The 14,723-nt window shown below is 45.3% G+C and overlaps 1 protein-coding gene across 1 annotated transcript in view; it reads left to right on the top strand.

Moving 5' to 3' along the window:
• The window catches only part of LOC311111937 (ankyrin repeat and IBR domain-containing protein 1-like), a 69,880-nt gene that overhangs the window by 8,384 nt on the left and 46,773 nt on the right, over nt 1-14,723 (top strand). The window contains 2 exon segments of the mRNA XM_084154866.1: nt 991-1,269; nt 9,964-10,264. Of these exon segments, the coding sequence (XP_084010992.1) occupies nt 1,082-1,269; nt 9,964-10,264 (489 nt within the window). The 5' untranslated portion in view covers nt 991-1,081.

Genomic DNA, 14,723 nt, shown 5'->3' with positions numbered 1-14,723 from the left:
GCTCTGGTTAAAAGTAGTGCACTACATAGGGAATAGGGTTCAATTTGGGCCTGGGCCCTGATCTCAGAGTGAGGACAGTTGGCAGAGTGAAGCAGGAAGCCCCTGGTGATACTAGAGGAAGTCTTGTCTCTCTCTCTTTCTCCCCATGAGATGAGCTGGCACGGTGAGCCAGTCAGAAAATAGCATTAGCCCTAGCAGGACAACAAGGTGCATGCGTGGAAACGGGACTTGTGTGGAAATCAGCCTCTTCCCCTCAGTTAGTGGTTTTGTGGTTTGGACTTGCAGTTACCCAGTTAGGCTACTCTTCTCCTGTTTTATTGTTGGTAAGTAGGGTGGTTTTGTAGGATTCTATGATTTTATATTTGTTGTCAATTGAAAAGCTTTTATTGTTAGGAATTCTAGGATAAACCAGAATGACAGTTGAAATTTGAAAGTCTTAGGTTAACCAGAAAAATGTCTTTAGCTATGTTTGGCATGACACATCCTGTTGTTATGTCTTGTTGAAATCTGGGTTGTGTTCGGTAGGGAACAATGTTGTGGAATGTTCAGACAGAAATATAGCATAGAGCATACGTACCTCTCTGAGTAAAGGAATCATGTAGATTAAAGGAATGTTATTCAATGCATTGCACCTTCCTAAATGATATTCAATACATTGTACCCTCCTAAATGTTATTCAATGCATTGCACCCTCCTAAATGTTATTCAATGCATTGCACCCTCCTAAATGAAATTCAATGCATCGCACCCTCCTAAATGTTATTCAATGCATTGCACCCTCCTAAATGTTATTCAATGGATTGCACCCTCCTAAATGTTATTCAATGCATTGCACCCTCCTAAATGTTATTCAATGCATTGCACCCTCCTAAAGGTTATTCAATGCATTGCACCCTCCTAAATGCGAGCATGATGTATTGTTATGGTCTGATGGAACTAGCTGTATTTCTTTGGCTGTAATTTCATCTCTATCCTCTCTGCTCTCCTTAGGAGCTCCAGTATGCTGTCCTTCTGCACTTGGACAGGTTGAATATCACCAAACACCTTCAGGTTGAAGCTCCTGCTGGAATCTGAGGTGGCGATGGGGAACACAGCCACCAAGTTCCGCAAGGCTCTGATCAATGGTGACGAGGGTCTGGCCTATCAGCTGTATGAGGGTAGCCCCCAGTTTAAAGAGAGTCTGGACCCCAACACCTCGTATGGCGAACCCTACCAGCATAACACTCCTCTCCACTACGCCACCAGGCACGCCATGACACGAATCATCAGGTGAGGACATGACGGATACATGCCCCTTTCAAATATCTGACCCTCTGGCCCATCTAACTGTATGAAGTCATCTGAAATTGGGAGTCAATTAAATGTGTAATAACCAGAAATATGAAAACTGTGGAAAGAACCTGAATAAATATATATTAATAATATATATAATAATATGCCATTTAGCAGACGCTTTTAACCAAAGCGACTTACAGTCATGCGTGCATAAATTCTTTTGTGTATGGGTGGTCCCGGGGATCGAACCCACTACCTTGGCATTACAAGCGCCGTGCTCTACCAGCTGAGCTACAGAGGACCACGACGAAGAAGCTATAAACGTACGTCCCTCGGTTATAGCAAGGTTTCCCCACGTGATTTTATTTGCCCCCCCAAGTTTTCGGAGCAAAAAAATAAAATAATATACACTACTGTTCAAAAGTTTGGGGTCACTTAGAAATGTCCTTGTTTTCGAAAGAAAAGCAATTTTTTTGTCCACTAAAATAACATCAAATTGATCAGAAATACAGTGTAGACATTGTTCATGTTGTAAATGGCGATTACAGACTCAAAATGGCCAGAACCAAATAACTTTATTCTGAAACTCGTCAGTCTATTCTTGTTCTGAGAAATGAAGGCTGTTCCATGCGAGAAATTGCCAAGAAACTGAAGATCTCATACAACGCTGTGTACTACTCCCTTCACAGAACAGCGCAAACAGGCTCTAACCAGAATAGAAAGAGGAGTGGGAGGCCCCGGTGCACAACTGAGCAAGAGGACAAATACATTAGTGTCTAGTTTGAGAAACAGACGCCTCACAGGTCCTCAACTGGCAGCTTCATTAAATAGTACCCACAAAACACCAGTCTCAACGTCAACAGTGAAGAGGCGACTCTCAGCCATATCTCAGACTGCCCATCTTAATATTTTGAAGCTGCCAGTTGAGGACCTGTGAGGCATCTGTTTCTCAAACTAGACAGACCTCCAGGCTGTGTAAGGGCTATTTTACCAAAAAGGAGAGCGATGGAGTGCTGCATCAGATGACCTGGCCTCCACAATCCCCCGACCTCAACCCAATTGAGATGGTTTGGGATGAGTCGGACTGCAGAGTGAAGGAAAAGCAGCCAACAAGTGCTCAGCATATGTGGGAACTACTTCAAGACTGTTGGAAAAGCAATCCAGGTGAAGCTAGTTGAGAGAATGCCAAGAGTGTGCAAAGCTGTCATCAAGGCAAAGGGTGGCTATTTGAAGAATCAAAAATAAAAAACACTTTTTTGGTTACTTCATGATTCGATATGTGTTATTTCATAGTTTTGATGTCTTCACTATTATTCTACATTGTAGATAATAGTAAAAATAAAGCAAAACCCTTGGATGAGTAGGTGTTCTAAAACTTTTAACTGGTAGTGTATAAATATATTTTTGTTGTTGTTGGTGTTAGATATAAAAGACTAGATGTTGGAACATTGCTGCAGGGCCTTGCTTCCATTCAGCCACAAGCATTAGTGAGGTCGGGCACTGATGTTGGGCGATTAGGCCTGGCTCGCAATCAGTGTTCCAATTCATGCCAAAGGTGTTCGATGGGGTTGAGGTCAGGGCTCTGGCAGGTCAGTCAAGTTCTTCCACACCAATCTCACAAACCATTTCTGTATGGACCTCACTTTGTGCAGGGGGGCATTGTCATGCTGAAACAGGAAAGGGCCTTCTTCAAACTGTTGCCACAAAGTTGGAAGCACAGAATAATTTAGAATGTCATTGTATGCTGTAGCATTAAGATTTCCCTTCACTGGAACTAAGGGGCCTAGCCCGAACCATGAAAAATACCATTATTCCTCCTCCACCAAACTTTACAGTTGGCACTATGCATTAGGGCAGGTAGCGTTCTCCTGGCATCCACCAAACCCAGATTATTAGTCGGACTGCCAGATGGTGAAGCGTGATTCATCACTCCAGAGAACACATTTCCAATACTCCAGAGTCCAATGGCGGCGAGCTTTACACCACTCCAGCCGACGCTTGGCATTGCGCATGGTGATCTTAGGCTTGTGTGCGGCTGCTTGGCCATGGAAACCCATTTCATGAAGCTCCCAACGAACAGTTCTAGGCTGACGTTGATTCCAAAGGCAGTTTGGAACCCGGTAGTGAGTGTTGCAACCAAGGACAGACAATTTTTACGCGCTTCAGCACTCGGCGGTCTCAATCTGTGAGCTTGTGTGGCCTACCACTTTGCGGCTGAGCTATTGTTGCTCCTAGACGTTTCCACTTAGCAATAACAGCACTTACAGTTGACCGGGGCAGCTCTAGCAGGGCAGAAATTTGACGAACTGAAAGGTGGCATCCTATGATGGTGCCACGTTGAAAGTCACTGAGCTCTTCAGTAAGGCCATTCTACAGCCAATGTTTGTCTATGGAGATTGCATGGCTGTGTGCTCGATTTTATACACCTGTCAGCAACGGGTGTGGCTGAAATAACTGAATCCACTAATTTGAAGTGGTGTCCACATACCTTTGGCCATGTCGTCAAATATTACATCCGCTCAAGAAAAAAACGACCGGCGGCTGAATCTAGTTTATGATCCTTGGGTTATAGCATAGATACCCAGGATGCTCACTGGTGAGTGTTCCCACAGTTTTGTTGTGCAACATTACGTTTTGACCTGAAGGTCTTCGTCTGGACCCGGCAACAAACAGCTTGTTTGGTTTCACCGCTAATTCAATGTATTACATTTACATTTTAGTCATTTAGCAGACGCTCTTATCCAGAGCGACTTACAGTTAGTGAGTGCATACATTTTTTTTTTTTTTTTTTTTCATACTGGCCCCCCGTGCGAATGAAACCCACAACCCTGGCGTTGCAAGCGCCATGCTCTACCAACTGAGCTACACGGGGCCCTGGTTATTCACATCCTCTCTGGTTATTCATCTAACCGTTTGTTTAACCTTTATTTATCCAGCAACAGCAAGTCAGTTGACAAAGTAGTATTTAGGCTACAGTTATGACTTGGAAATTAAATTCAGTAGATTTCTATTATCCCCAAAGGGCAAAATGGTGTCAGTGAGTTGCACACAAACGAAGCACAGACAGACAAACATGCTATTTAAAATGTGATTGAATTGAGCAGTTAGTTTAAAGATGACTTGATGGGGATGGCTTCCCCTTTATATTCAATGGCTTTTCAAGTGGAGTTATTCACCACTACCTTTTAGCTGTATGTAGCCTATGTGGTAGCAGCTACTCCCCTGCTCTCTGTGTCCAGGATGGGGAGAGTGTTGTGTGTCTCTGTGGTCCTTCTCAGTGTGCTCTGCCCCATCTGCCCCTGCTAGGAACCATCTGTTAGACACACACAGGAATGCAAAACACCCTGAGACTGAGCTACAAGCCTCCTTCACTCTCTAACACTATACTTACTATAGCAGGGCACCAATTCCTATAAAGCCAGGGTGGTGTTCATTAGGCACCAAACAGAAGAAATCCTACTGAAACAGGAAGTGACTACCTGGACTGCAGGGCTCCACTACTAGCACTAGTCTCTAACACTAGGGCCCTGTTACAATACTTTAGAAATGCGTCCTTCCTTCCTTGTTGCATTGAGCTAAGCACAGATCTATAAATAATTGGACAGGGTGTAAGCGAAGTTACCACCATACTACTTCTACCAACCCAGCCAGTTCAGATATGTGATCGTTTCAAAGGAGGAAGGAAGCACGCTAATAATTTCTGAAGGATTCCAACAGGATGTAGTTCTATAGCAGGGCACCAGTTTCTATAAAGGTAGTACTTAGCTCTATACATTCTATGAAGGTTTAATTGGGCATGATAGTCTGTGTGTGTATTTCTCTAGGGCAACTTGCAGGGAACTACATTGACCGGAGACACCATTTTTCCTGCTTCTTCATCATACTGTCATTTACTTAGGATGTGTCTCAAATGGCTTCCTATCCCCTATGTAGTGCACTGCTTTTGACCAGGGGCCTACATATACAGACTTGGTGTTATTGTCTGGACCTGTCAGAGTAGCTGTGTACTCCTGCTTCAGTACTCTTGAGTTCATCACACGCTCAGAGGGAAATCTATTCTATGCTGTTATTGGTAATCAATTGTTGGCCATCAGTACAAGTGGCCGTGGTCCTTTGTAACCTTGTGGTTGGTTTGGCTGTGGACATGTGGTGTTCTAGACCACAGAGAGGATAAATGAGTCAAACTGTTAAAGTCAGATAAGACTGTTTTTCATCGTAACAACAGCGGAGTTGACAGTAGCCCCTGGGCTAACCATTAGTGTAGAGAACAACCAACCATCGTGTCTGGAAACTGTTCCCACCAGACTACTGCTCTGCTGGCCATTCCTGCCAATTCTATGAAGGCATCATTACCCCTCTGTTTGCTTGAAGACAACGTTAATTTGCTTTGACTCTTGTGCTCCATAGGCCTACATGTGCATTTGCGGGGCACAACAAAAAAGAAACCAAGCCAAGCATCACGCAGTTCTTCTCCCTAAATTCCCTTTCCACTCTGTCTCACTCACTCAGTTGCGTTCCATCCGCTCCCTCTACACACACGTCCTGAGTGCGCACACAAGCTCCCGTTAGTCCTACAGAAATAAATGCCTATTAAAAACGTATCTAACTGATTGTATACACAAGCTACATTTCTTGCCAAATGACGACAGTTTTATCACAAATTCAAAATGGACTGGTTGATTGAAGTAGGGCAATATGTGTTCCAACAACGAGCTGCAGTTTTGGAATAATTGCTTTCAGTCTGTTATCCGCTTAGGCTACCTTGCGAACTGCTAGTGCCATTTAGAATTGGTTAGCCTAGGGCTAGGCTATAACCCCCTTAACATACACAGGTTAGTTAGCCTAGGGCTAGGCTATAACCACCTTAACATAGACAGGTTAGTTAGCCTAGGGCTAGGCTATAACCCCCTTAACATAGACAGGTTATTTAGCCTAGGGCTAGGCTATAACCCCCTTAACATAGACAGGTTAGTTAGCCTAGGGCTAGGATATAACCCCCTTAACATAGACAGGTTAGTTAGCCTAGTGCTAGGCTATAACCCCCTTAACATACACAGGTTAGTTAGCCTAGGGCTAGGCTATAACCCCCCTAAACATAGAAAGGTTCTACACTGAAAATATGCAAAAACCTTATTTTGATAAATACAGAGCGAATTTTCATCAGAATCATTAAGCCTTACTCACCAAACAGATGTTGTGGCCGTAATTCATCACCATGCAGTGTTCAACGTGGAATAGTCCATTTAGAAAATTCCAGAACAGGCAGAATAAACAAAATTGAACGTCCTATATATCGAAAAGGTTTGGAACCCTGAAATTGTTTTTATTTCAACTTTTCAAATTTAGCCCTGTTTCAAACAAGGTAATGCCATTGCAAAGCCGTAGGCTTCTACAAGCAAGCACCACTGCTGAGGTTACTACCTTTTTGAAGATTGTGTTCCACAATATAATGTAACTAGTTGATATTATGGTTTCAATAAGTCAATCTTAAACGGCACTTGTTTTTTTTATTGACTGAATGTGTACAGTGCCTTCAGAAAGTATTCATGCCCCTGGACTTATTCCACATTTTGTTGTTACAGCCTGAATTCAAAATGGATTCAATAGAAATACCCATCATGACAGTGAAAACATGTTTTTGAAAATTTATTGAAAATGAAAACTTAAATATCAAATTTATTCACACCCCTGAGTCAATACTTTGTAGAAGCACCCTTTGGCAGAGATTACAGCTGTGAGTATTTCTGTCTCTAAGAGCTTTCCACACCTGGATTGTGCAACATTTGCCCATTATTCTTTTTCAAAATTCTTCACACTCTGTAAAATTGGTTGTTGATCCTTGCTAGACAACCATTTTCAGGTCTTGCCATATACTTTTAAATAGATTTAAGTCAAAACTAACTCGGCCACACAGGAACATTCACTGTCTTCTTGGTAAGCAATCTCCAGTGTAGATTTGGCTTTGTGTTTTAGGTTATTGTCCTGCTGAAAGGTGAATTTAATCTCTGTGTCTGGCGGAAAGCAGAGTGAACCAGGTTTTCCTCTAGGATTTTGCCTGTGATTAGCTCCATTGCGTTTCTTTTTCATCCTGAAAAACTCCTTAGTCCTTAACGATGACAAGCATACCCATAAAATTATGCAACCACCACTGTGCTTGAAAATATGGAGAGTGGTACTCAATAATGTGTTGTATTGGACTTGCCCCAAACATAACACTTTGTATTCAGGACAAAAAGTTAATTGCTTTGCCACATTTTTGCAGTATTACTTTAGTGCCTTGTTGCAAACAGGATGCATGTTTTTGAATATTTTTTATTCTGTACAGGCTTCCTTCTTTTCACTCTGTCAATAAGGTTAGTATTGTGGAGTAACTACAATGTTGTTGATTTATCCTCAGTTTTCTCCTATCACAGCCATTAAACTCTGTAACTGTAACTCGGGACTCCCGAGTGGCGCAGTGGTCTAAAGCACTGCATCACAGTGCTAGCTGTGTCACTAGATATCCTGGTTCGAATCCAGGCTCTGTCGTAGCCGGCCGCGACCGGGAGACCCATGGGGTGGCGCACAATTGGCACAGCGTTGTCCAGGGTAGGGGAGGGAATGGCTGGCAGGGATGTAGCTCAGTTGGTAGAGCATGGCGTTTGCAACGTTTGGTTCGTTTCCCACGGGGGGTATAAAAAATAATGTATGCACTAACTGTAAGTCGCTCTGGATAAGAGCGTCTGCTAAATGACTAAAATGTAAATGTAAAATGTTTTAAAGTCACCATGGGGCTCATGGTGAAATCCCTGAGCGGTTTCCTTCCTCTCCGGCAGCTGAGTTAGGAAGAATGCCTGTATCTTTGTAGTGACTGGGTTTATTGATACACCATCCAAAGTGTAATTAATAACTTCACCATGCTCAAAGGTATATTCAATATCTGCTTTTTTTTTTTTACCCATCTACTGTACCAGTAGGTACCTTTCTTTGCGAGGCAATGGAAAAGCTCCCTGGTCTTTGTGGTTGAATCTGTGCTTGAAATTGCAACTTATTGTGGGACTTGTTAAGCAAAGTTTTACTCCTGAGCTTATTTAGGCTGGCAATAACAAAGGGGTTGAATACTTATTTACTCGAGACATTTCAGCTTTTCATTTTTAATTAATTTCAAAAATTCCACTTCGACATTATGGGGTATTGTGTGCAGGCCAGTGACAAAAAATCTCAGTTAACACAACAAAATGTGGAAAAAGTCAAGGGGTGTGAATACTTTCTGAAGGCACTGTATATATGGTGCAATTTAGCAATTATGAAGAGTGAGCAAGGCTGGGAGATATTGTTAATATGCACATTAACGTTTGAACAACGTTACCATGGGAGTGAACGGAGTTGTCAGAACGCTTAATCCAGGCTCTGTCGTAGCTGGCCGCGACCGGGAGACCCATGGGGCGGCGCACAATTGGCCCAGCGTCGTCCAGGGTAGGGGAGGGAATGGCCGGCAGGGATGTAGCTCAGTTGGTAGAGCATGGTGTTTGCAACACCAGGGCTGTGGGTTCAATTCCCACGGGGGGTATAAAAAATAATGTATGCACTAACTGTAAGTCGCTCTGGATAAGAGCGTCTGCTAAATGACTAAAATGTAAAATGTAAATGTTAATAAAGTTTGACTTTATCTGACTGTTTTGTTGACATTCCCTTTAGCACAGCTCCATCTAGTGGATGCATAACGCAACCCCAGTCAATCGTTTGACTATCTTCTATTCTATGCGCCTTATAATCCGGTGCGCCCTATATATGAAAACAGTTCTAAAATAAGCCAGTCATTGAAGGTGCGCCTTATAATCCGGTGCGCCTTATAGTGCGGAAAATACGGTACATTCTTTCGTTCTCTCTCCCATGAACTATGGTCCATGACTCAAGCCATGGTTTCTTTGTCTCTCTCTCTCTCTCTCTCTCTCTCTCTCTCTGACCATGCTTATAATAATGTCTTGTAATGCTTGTTAATGCTTTGTAACTTAAGCTTTATGCCTTGAATGTGAATCCATTAATTTGACAAAGTAATTAAATACACTTGTATTTAGAATTCCATTCAGACATTTCTTCATTGCCTACTACTGTAACTCAATAGTGTTCTTGCATATTGCTAATTATCTTTATGGTGTCATAAACATTTTAATAGGCTAATTGCTTAGTCTTATTTCGAGTCTCATGTGAGGTATAAATAGTATACTGTATATACACATATCAAATATTACTTCACTACAGTAAAATAGTCTGATGTACTCACTAAGTACTAGTACTTAAAGGGATAGTTCGGGGTTTCCCCAGAGTGTGATGAACTCGTAGAGACCATTTTTATGTCACTGCATCCAGTATGAAGGAAGTTAGAGGTAGTTTCGCGAGCCAATGCAAACTAGCGTTAGTGCATTGACTGGAAGTCTACAGGAACAGCTAGTATGTTAGCTGTTCCCATAGACTTCAAGTCATTGCGCAAACGCTAGTTATCAATTTTGCTAACACTACTTCCTTCAACCTGAACGCAGAGACATAAAAATGGTTTTCACGAGTTCATCTGAATCTGAGCAAGTAGACATAGGGGCCCCATTGCCAAAATCCCGAAGTATTCCTTTAAGGATGACTGTGAAATGTCAAAAGGGTCTTATTAGTACCAACTAAACCATGTCCCTTCTTCCTCTTCTCCTCTCCTTCCAGGTCGTTTCTCTTCAGTAAGGACGGCAACCCCAACAAGCGTAACGCTCACAATGAGACGTCCCTCCATCTCCTCTGTATGGGCCCCCAGATCCTAATGGGGGAGGGGGCTCTGCAGCCGCGGCTGGCCCGGCCCGAGCTGGACGAGATGAAGAGGGCCGAGTGTCTCCAGATCATCCTGAAATGGACCGGAGCCAAGCTGGACCAGGGAGAGTATGAGAACGCTGATGTCAACGCTACTGATAACAAGAAGAATACATCGCTGCACTACGCAGCCGCCTCAGGGATGAAGAAGTGTGTAGAGGTGCGAACCCCTAATCCTTTAGACACTTCCCATAAGCCCTACCTCATAGGCACTTCTTCCCTAAAGCCCCTTTCCCTTAGGCCAGGGCTCTCCAACCCTGTTCCAGGAGAACTGCCCTCCTGTAGGTTTTCGCTCCAACCCCAGTTGTAACTAACCTGATTTCAGTTTAAAAAACAGCTAATTATTAGAATCATGTGTGGGTTGGAGTGAACCTATAGGACGGTAGCTCTCCAGGAACAGGGTTGGAGTTAAACCTACAGGATGGTAGCTCTCCAGGAACAGGGTTGCAGGGAACCTATAGGATGGTCGCTCTCCAGAAACAGGGTTGGAGTGAACCTACAGGACGGTAGCTCTCCAGGAACAGGGTTGGAGTGAACCTATAGGACGGTATCTCTCCAGGAACAGGGTTGGAGTGAACCTATAGGATGGTAGCTCCAGGAACAGGGTTGGAGTGAACCTATAGGATGGTAGCTCTCCAGGAACAGGGTTGGAGTTAAACCTATAGGACGGTATCTCTCCAGGAACAGGGTTGGAGTGAACCTATAGGACGGTAGCTCTCCAGGAACAGGGTTGCAGGGAACCTATAGGACGGTAGCTCTCCAGAAACAGGGTTGGAGTGAACCTACAGGACGGTAGCTCTCCAGGAACAGGGTTGGAGTGAACCTATAGGACGGTAGCTCTCCAGGAACAGGGTTGGAGTTAAACCTATAGGACGGTATCTCTCCAGGAACAGGGTTGGAGTGAACCTATAGGATGGTAGCTCCAGGAACAGGGTTGGAGTGAACCTATATGATGGTAGCTCTCCAGGAACAGGGTTGGAGTGAACCTATAGGACGGTAGCTCTCCAGGAACAGGGTTGCAGGGAACCTATAGGATGGTAGCTCTCCAGAAACAGGGTTGGAGTGAACCTACAGGACGGTATCTCTCCAGGAACAGGGTTGGAGTGAATCTATAGGATGTAGCTTTCCAGGAACAGGGTTGGAGTGAACCTATAGGATGGTAGCTCTCCAGGAACAGGGTTGGAGTGAACCTATAGGACGGTAGCTCTCCAGGAACAGGGTTGCAGGGAACCTATAGGATGGTAGCTCTCCAGAAACGGTTGGAGTGAACCTATAGGATGGTAGCTCTCCAGGAACAGGGTTGGAGTTAAACCTATAGGACGGTATCTCTCCAGGAACAGGGTTGGAGTGAACCTATAGGATGGTAGCTCCAGGAACAGGGTTGGAGTGAACCTATAGGACGGTATCTCTCCAGGAACAGGGTTGGAGTGAACCTATAGGATGGTAGCTCCAGGAACAGGGTTGGAGTGAACCTATAGGATGGTAGCTCTCCAGGAACAGGGTTGGAGTTAAACCTATAGGACGGTATCTCTCCAGGAACAGGGTTGGATTTAAACCTATAGGACGGTATCTCTCCAGGAACAGGGTTGAAGTGAACCTATAGGATGGTAGCTCCAGGAACAGGGTTGGAGTGAACCTATATGATGGTAGCTCTCCAGGAACAGGGTTGGAGTGAACCTATAGGACGGTAGCTCTCCAGGAACAGGGTTGCAGGGAACCTATAGGATGGTAGCTCTCCAGAAACAGGGTTGGAGTGAACCTACAGGACGGTATCTCTCCAGGAACAGGGTTGGATTTAAACCTATAGGACGGTAGCTCTCCAGGAACAGGGTTGCAGGGAACCTATAGGATGGTAGCTCTCCAGGAACAGGGTTGGAGTGAACCTATAGGACGGTAGCTCTCCAGGAACAGGGTTGGATTTAAACCTATAGGACGGTATCTCTCCAGGAACAGGGTTGAAGTGAACCTATAGGATGGTAGCTCCAGGAACAGGGTTGGAGTGAACCTATATGATGGTAGCTCTCCAGGAACAGGGTTGGAGTGAACCTATAGGACGGTAGCTCTCCAGGAACAGGGTTGCAGGGAACCTATAGGATGGTAGCTCTCCAGAAACAGGGTTGGAGTGAACCTACAGGACGGTATCTCTCCAGGAACAGGGTTGGAGTGAATCTATAGGATGGTAGCTTTCCAGGAACAGGGTTGGAGTGAACCTATAGGATGGTAGCTCTCCAGGAACAGGGTTGGAGTGAACCTATAGGACGGTAGCTCTCCAGGAACAGGGTTGCAGGGAACCTATAGGATGGTAGCTCTCCAGAAACAGGGTTGGAGTGAACCTATAGGATGGTAGCTCTCCAGGAACAGGGTTGGAGTTAAACCTATAGGACGGTATCTCTCCAGGAACAGGGTTGGAGTGAACCTATAGGATGGTAGCTCCAGGAACAGGGTTGGAGTGAACCAATATGATGGTAGCTCTCCAGGAACAGGGTTGGAGTGAACCTATAGGACGGTATCTCTCCAGGAACAGGGTTGGAGTGAACCTATAGGATGGTAGCTCCAGGAACAGGGTTGGAGTGAAACTATAGGATGGTAGCTCTCCAGGAACAGGGTTGGAGTTAAACCTATAGGACGGTATCTCTCCAGGAACAGGGTTGGAGTGAACCTATAGGATGGTAGCTCCAGGAACAGGGTTGGAGTGAACCTATAGGATGGTAGCTCTCCAGGAACAGGGTTGGAGTGAACCTATAGGACGGTAGCTCTCCAGGAACAGGGTTGCAGGGAACCTATAGGACGGTAGCTCTCCAGAAACAGGGTTGGAGTGAACCTACAGGACGGTAGCTCTCCAGGAACAGGGTTGGAGTGAACCTATAGGACGGTAGCTCTCCAGGAACAGGGTTGGAGTTAAACCTATAGGACGGTATCTCTCCAGGAACAGGGTTGGAGTGAACCTATAGGATGGTAGCTCCAGGAACAGGGTTGGAGTGAACCTATATGATGGTAGCTCTCCAGGAACAGGGTTGGAGTGAACCTATAGGACGGTAGCTCTCCAGGAACAGGGTTGCAGGGAACCTATAGGATGGTAGCTCTCCAGAAACAGGGTTGGAGTGAACCTACAGGACAGTAGCTCTCCAGGAACAGGGTTGGAGTGAATCTATAGGATGGTAGCTTTCCAGGAACAGGGTTGGAGTGAACCTATAGGACGGTATCTCTCCAGGAACAGGGTTGGAGTGAACCTATAGGATGGTAGCTCCAGGAACAGGGTTGGAGTGAACCTATATGATGGTAGCTCTCCAGGAACAGGGTTGGAGTGAACCTATAGGACGGTAGCTCTCCAGGAACAGGGTTGCAGGGAACCTATAGGATGGTAGCTCTGCAGAAACAGGGTTGGAGTGAACCTATATGATGGTAGCTCTCCAGGAACAGGGTTGGAGTGAACCTATAGGATGGTAGCTCTCCAGGAACAGGGTTGGAGTGAACCTATAGGACGGTAGCTCTCCAGGAACAGGGTTGCAGGGAACCTATAGGACGGTAACTCTCCAGAAACAGGGTTGGAGTGAACCTACAGGACGGTAGCTCTCCAGGAACAGGGTTGGAGTGAACCTATAGGACGGTAGCTCTCCAGGAACAGGGTTGGAGTTAAACCTATAGGACGGTATCTCTCCAGGAACAGGGTTGGAGTGAACCTATAGGATGGTAGCTCCAGGAACAGGGTTGGAGTGAACCTATATGATGGTAGCTCTCCAGGAACAGGGTTGGAGTGAACCTATAGGACGGTAGCTCTCCAGGAACAGGGTTGCAGGGAACCTATAGGATGGTAGCTCTCCAGAAACAGGGTTGGAGTGAACCTATAGGATGGTAGCTCTCCAGGAACAGGGTTGGAGTTAAACCTATAGGACGGTATCTCTCCAGGAACAGGGTTGGAGTGAACCTATAGGATGGTAGCTCCAGGAACAGGGTTGGAGTGAACCTATATGATGGTAGCTCTCCAGGAACAGGGTTGGAGTGAACCTATAGGACGGTATCTCTCCAGGAACAGGGTTGGAGTGAACCTATAGGATGGTAGCTCCAGGAACAGGGTTGGAGTGAACCTATAGGATGGTAGCTCTCCAGGAACAGGGTTGGAGTTAAACCTATAGGACGGTATCTCTCCAGGAACAGGGTTGGAGTGAACCTATAGGATGGTAGCTCCAGGAACAGGGTTGGAGTGAACCTATAGGATGGTAGCTCTCCAGGAACAGGGTTGGAGTGAACCTATAGGACGGTAGCTCTCCAGGAACAGGGTTGCAGGGAACCTATAGGACGGTAGCTCTCCAGAAACAGGGTTGGAGTGAACCTACAGGACGGTAGCTCTCCAGGAACAGGGTTGGAGTGAACCTATAGGACGGTAGCTCTCCAGGAACAGGGTTGGAGTTAAACCTATAGGACGGTATCTCTCCAGGAACAGGGTTGGAGTGAACCTATAGGATGGTAGCTCCAGGAACAGGGTTGGAGTGAACCTATATGATGGTAGCTCTCCAGGAACAGGGTTGGAGTGAACCTATAGGACGGTAGCTCTCCAGGAACAGGGTTGCAGGGAACCTATAGGATGGTAGCTCTCCAGAAACAGGGTTGGAGTGAACCTA

Source organism: Coregonus lavaretus (assembly GCF_964263955.1).
Source record: "Coregonus lavaretus genome assembly, chromosome: 3".
NCBI classification, from domain to species: domain Eukaryota; kingdom Metazoa; phylum Chordata; class Actinopteri; order Salmoniformes; family Salmonidae; genus Coregonus; species Coregonus lavaretus.
The sequence above is the reverse complement of the archived record's forward strand: the minus strand, read 5'-3'. Positions and strand labels throughout refer to the sequence as shown.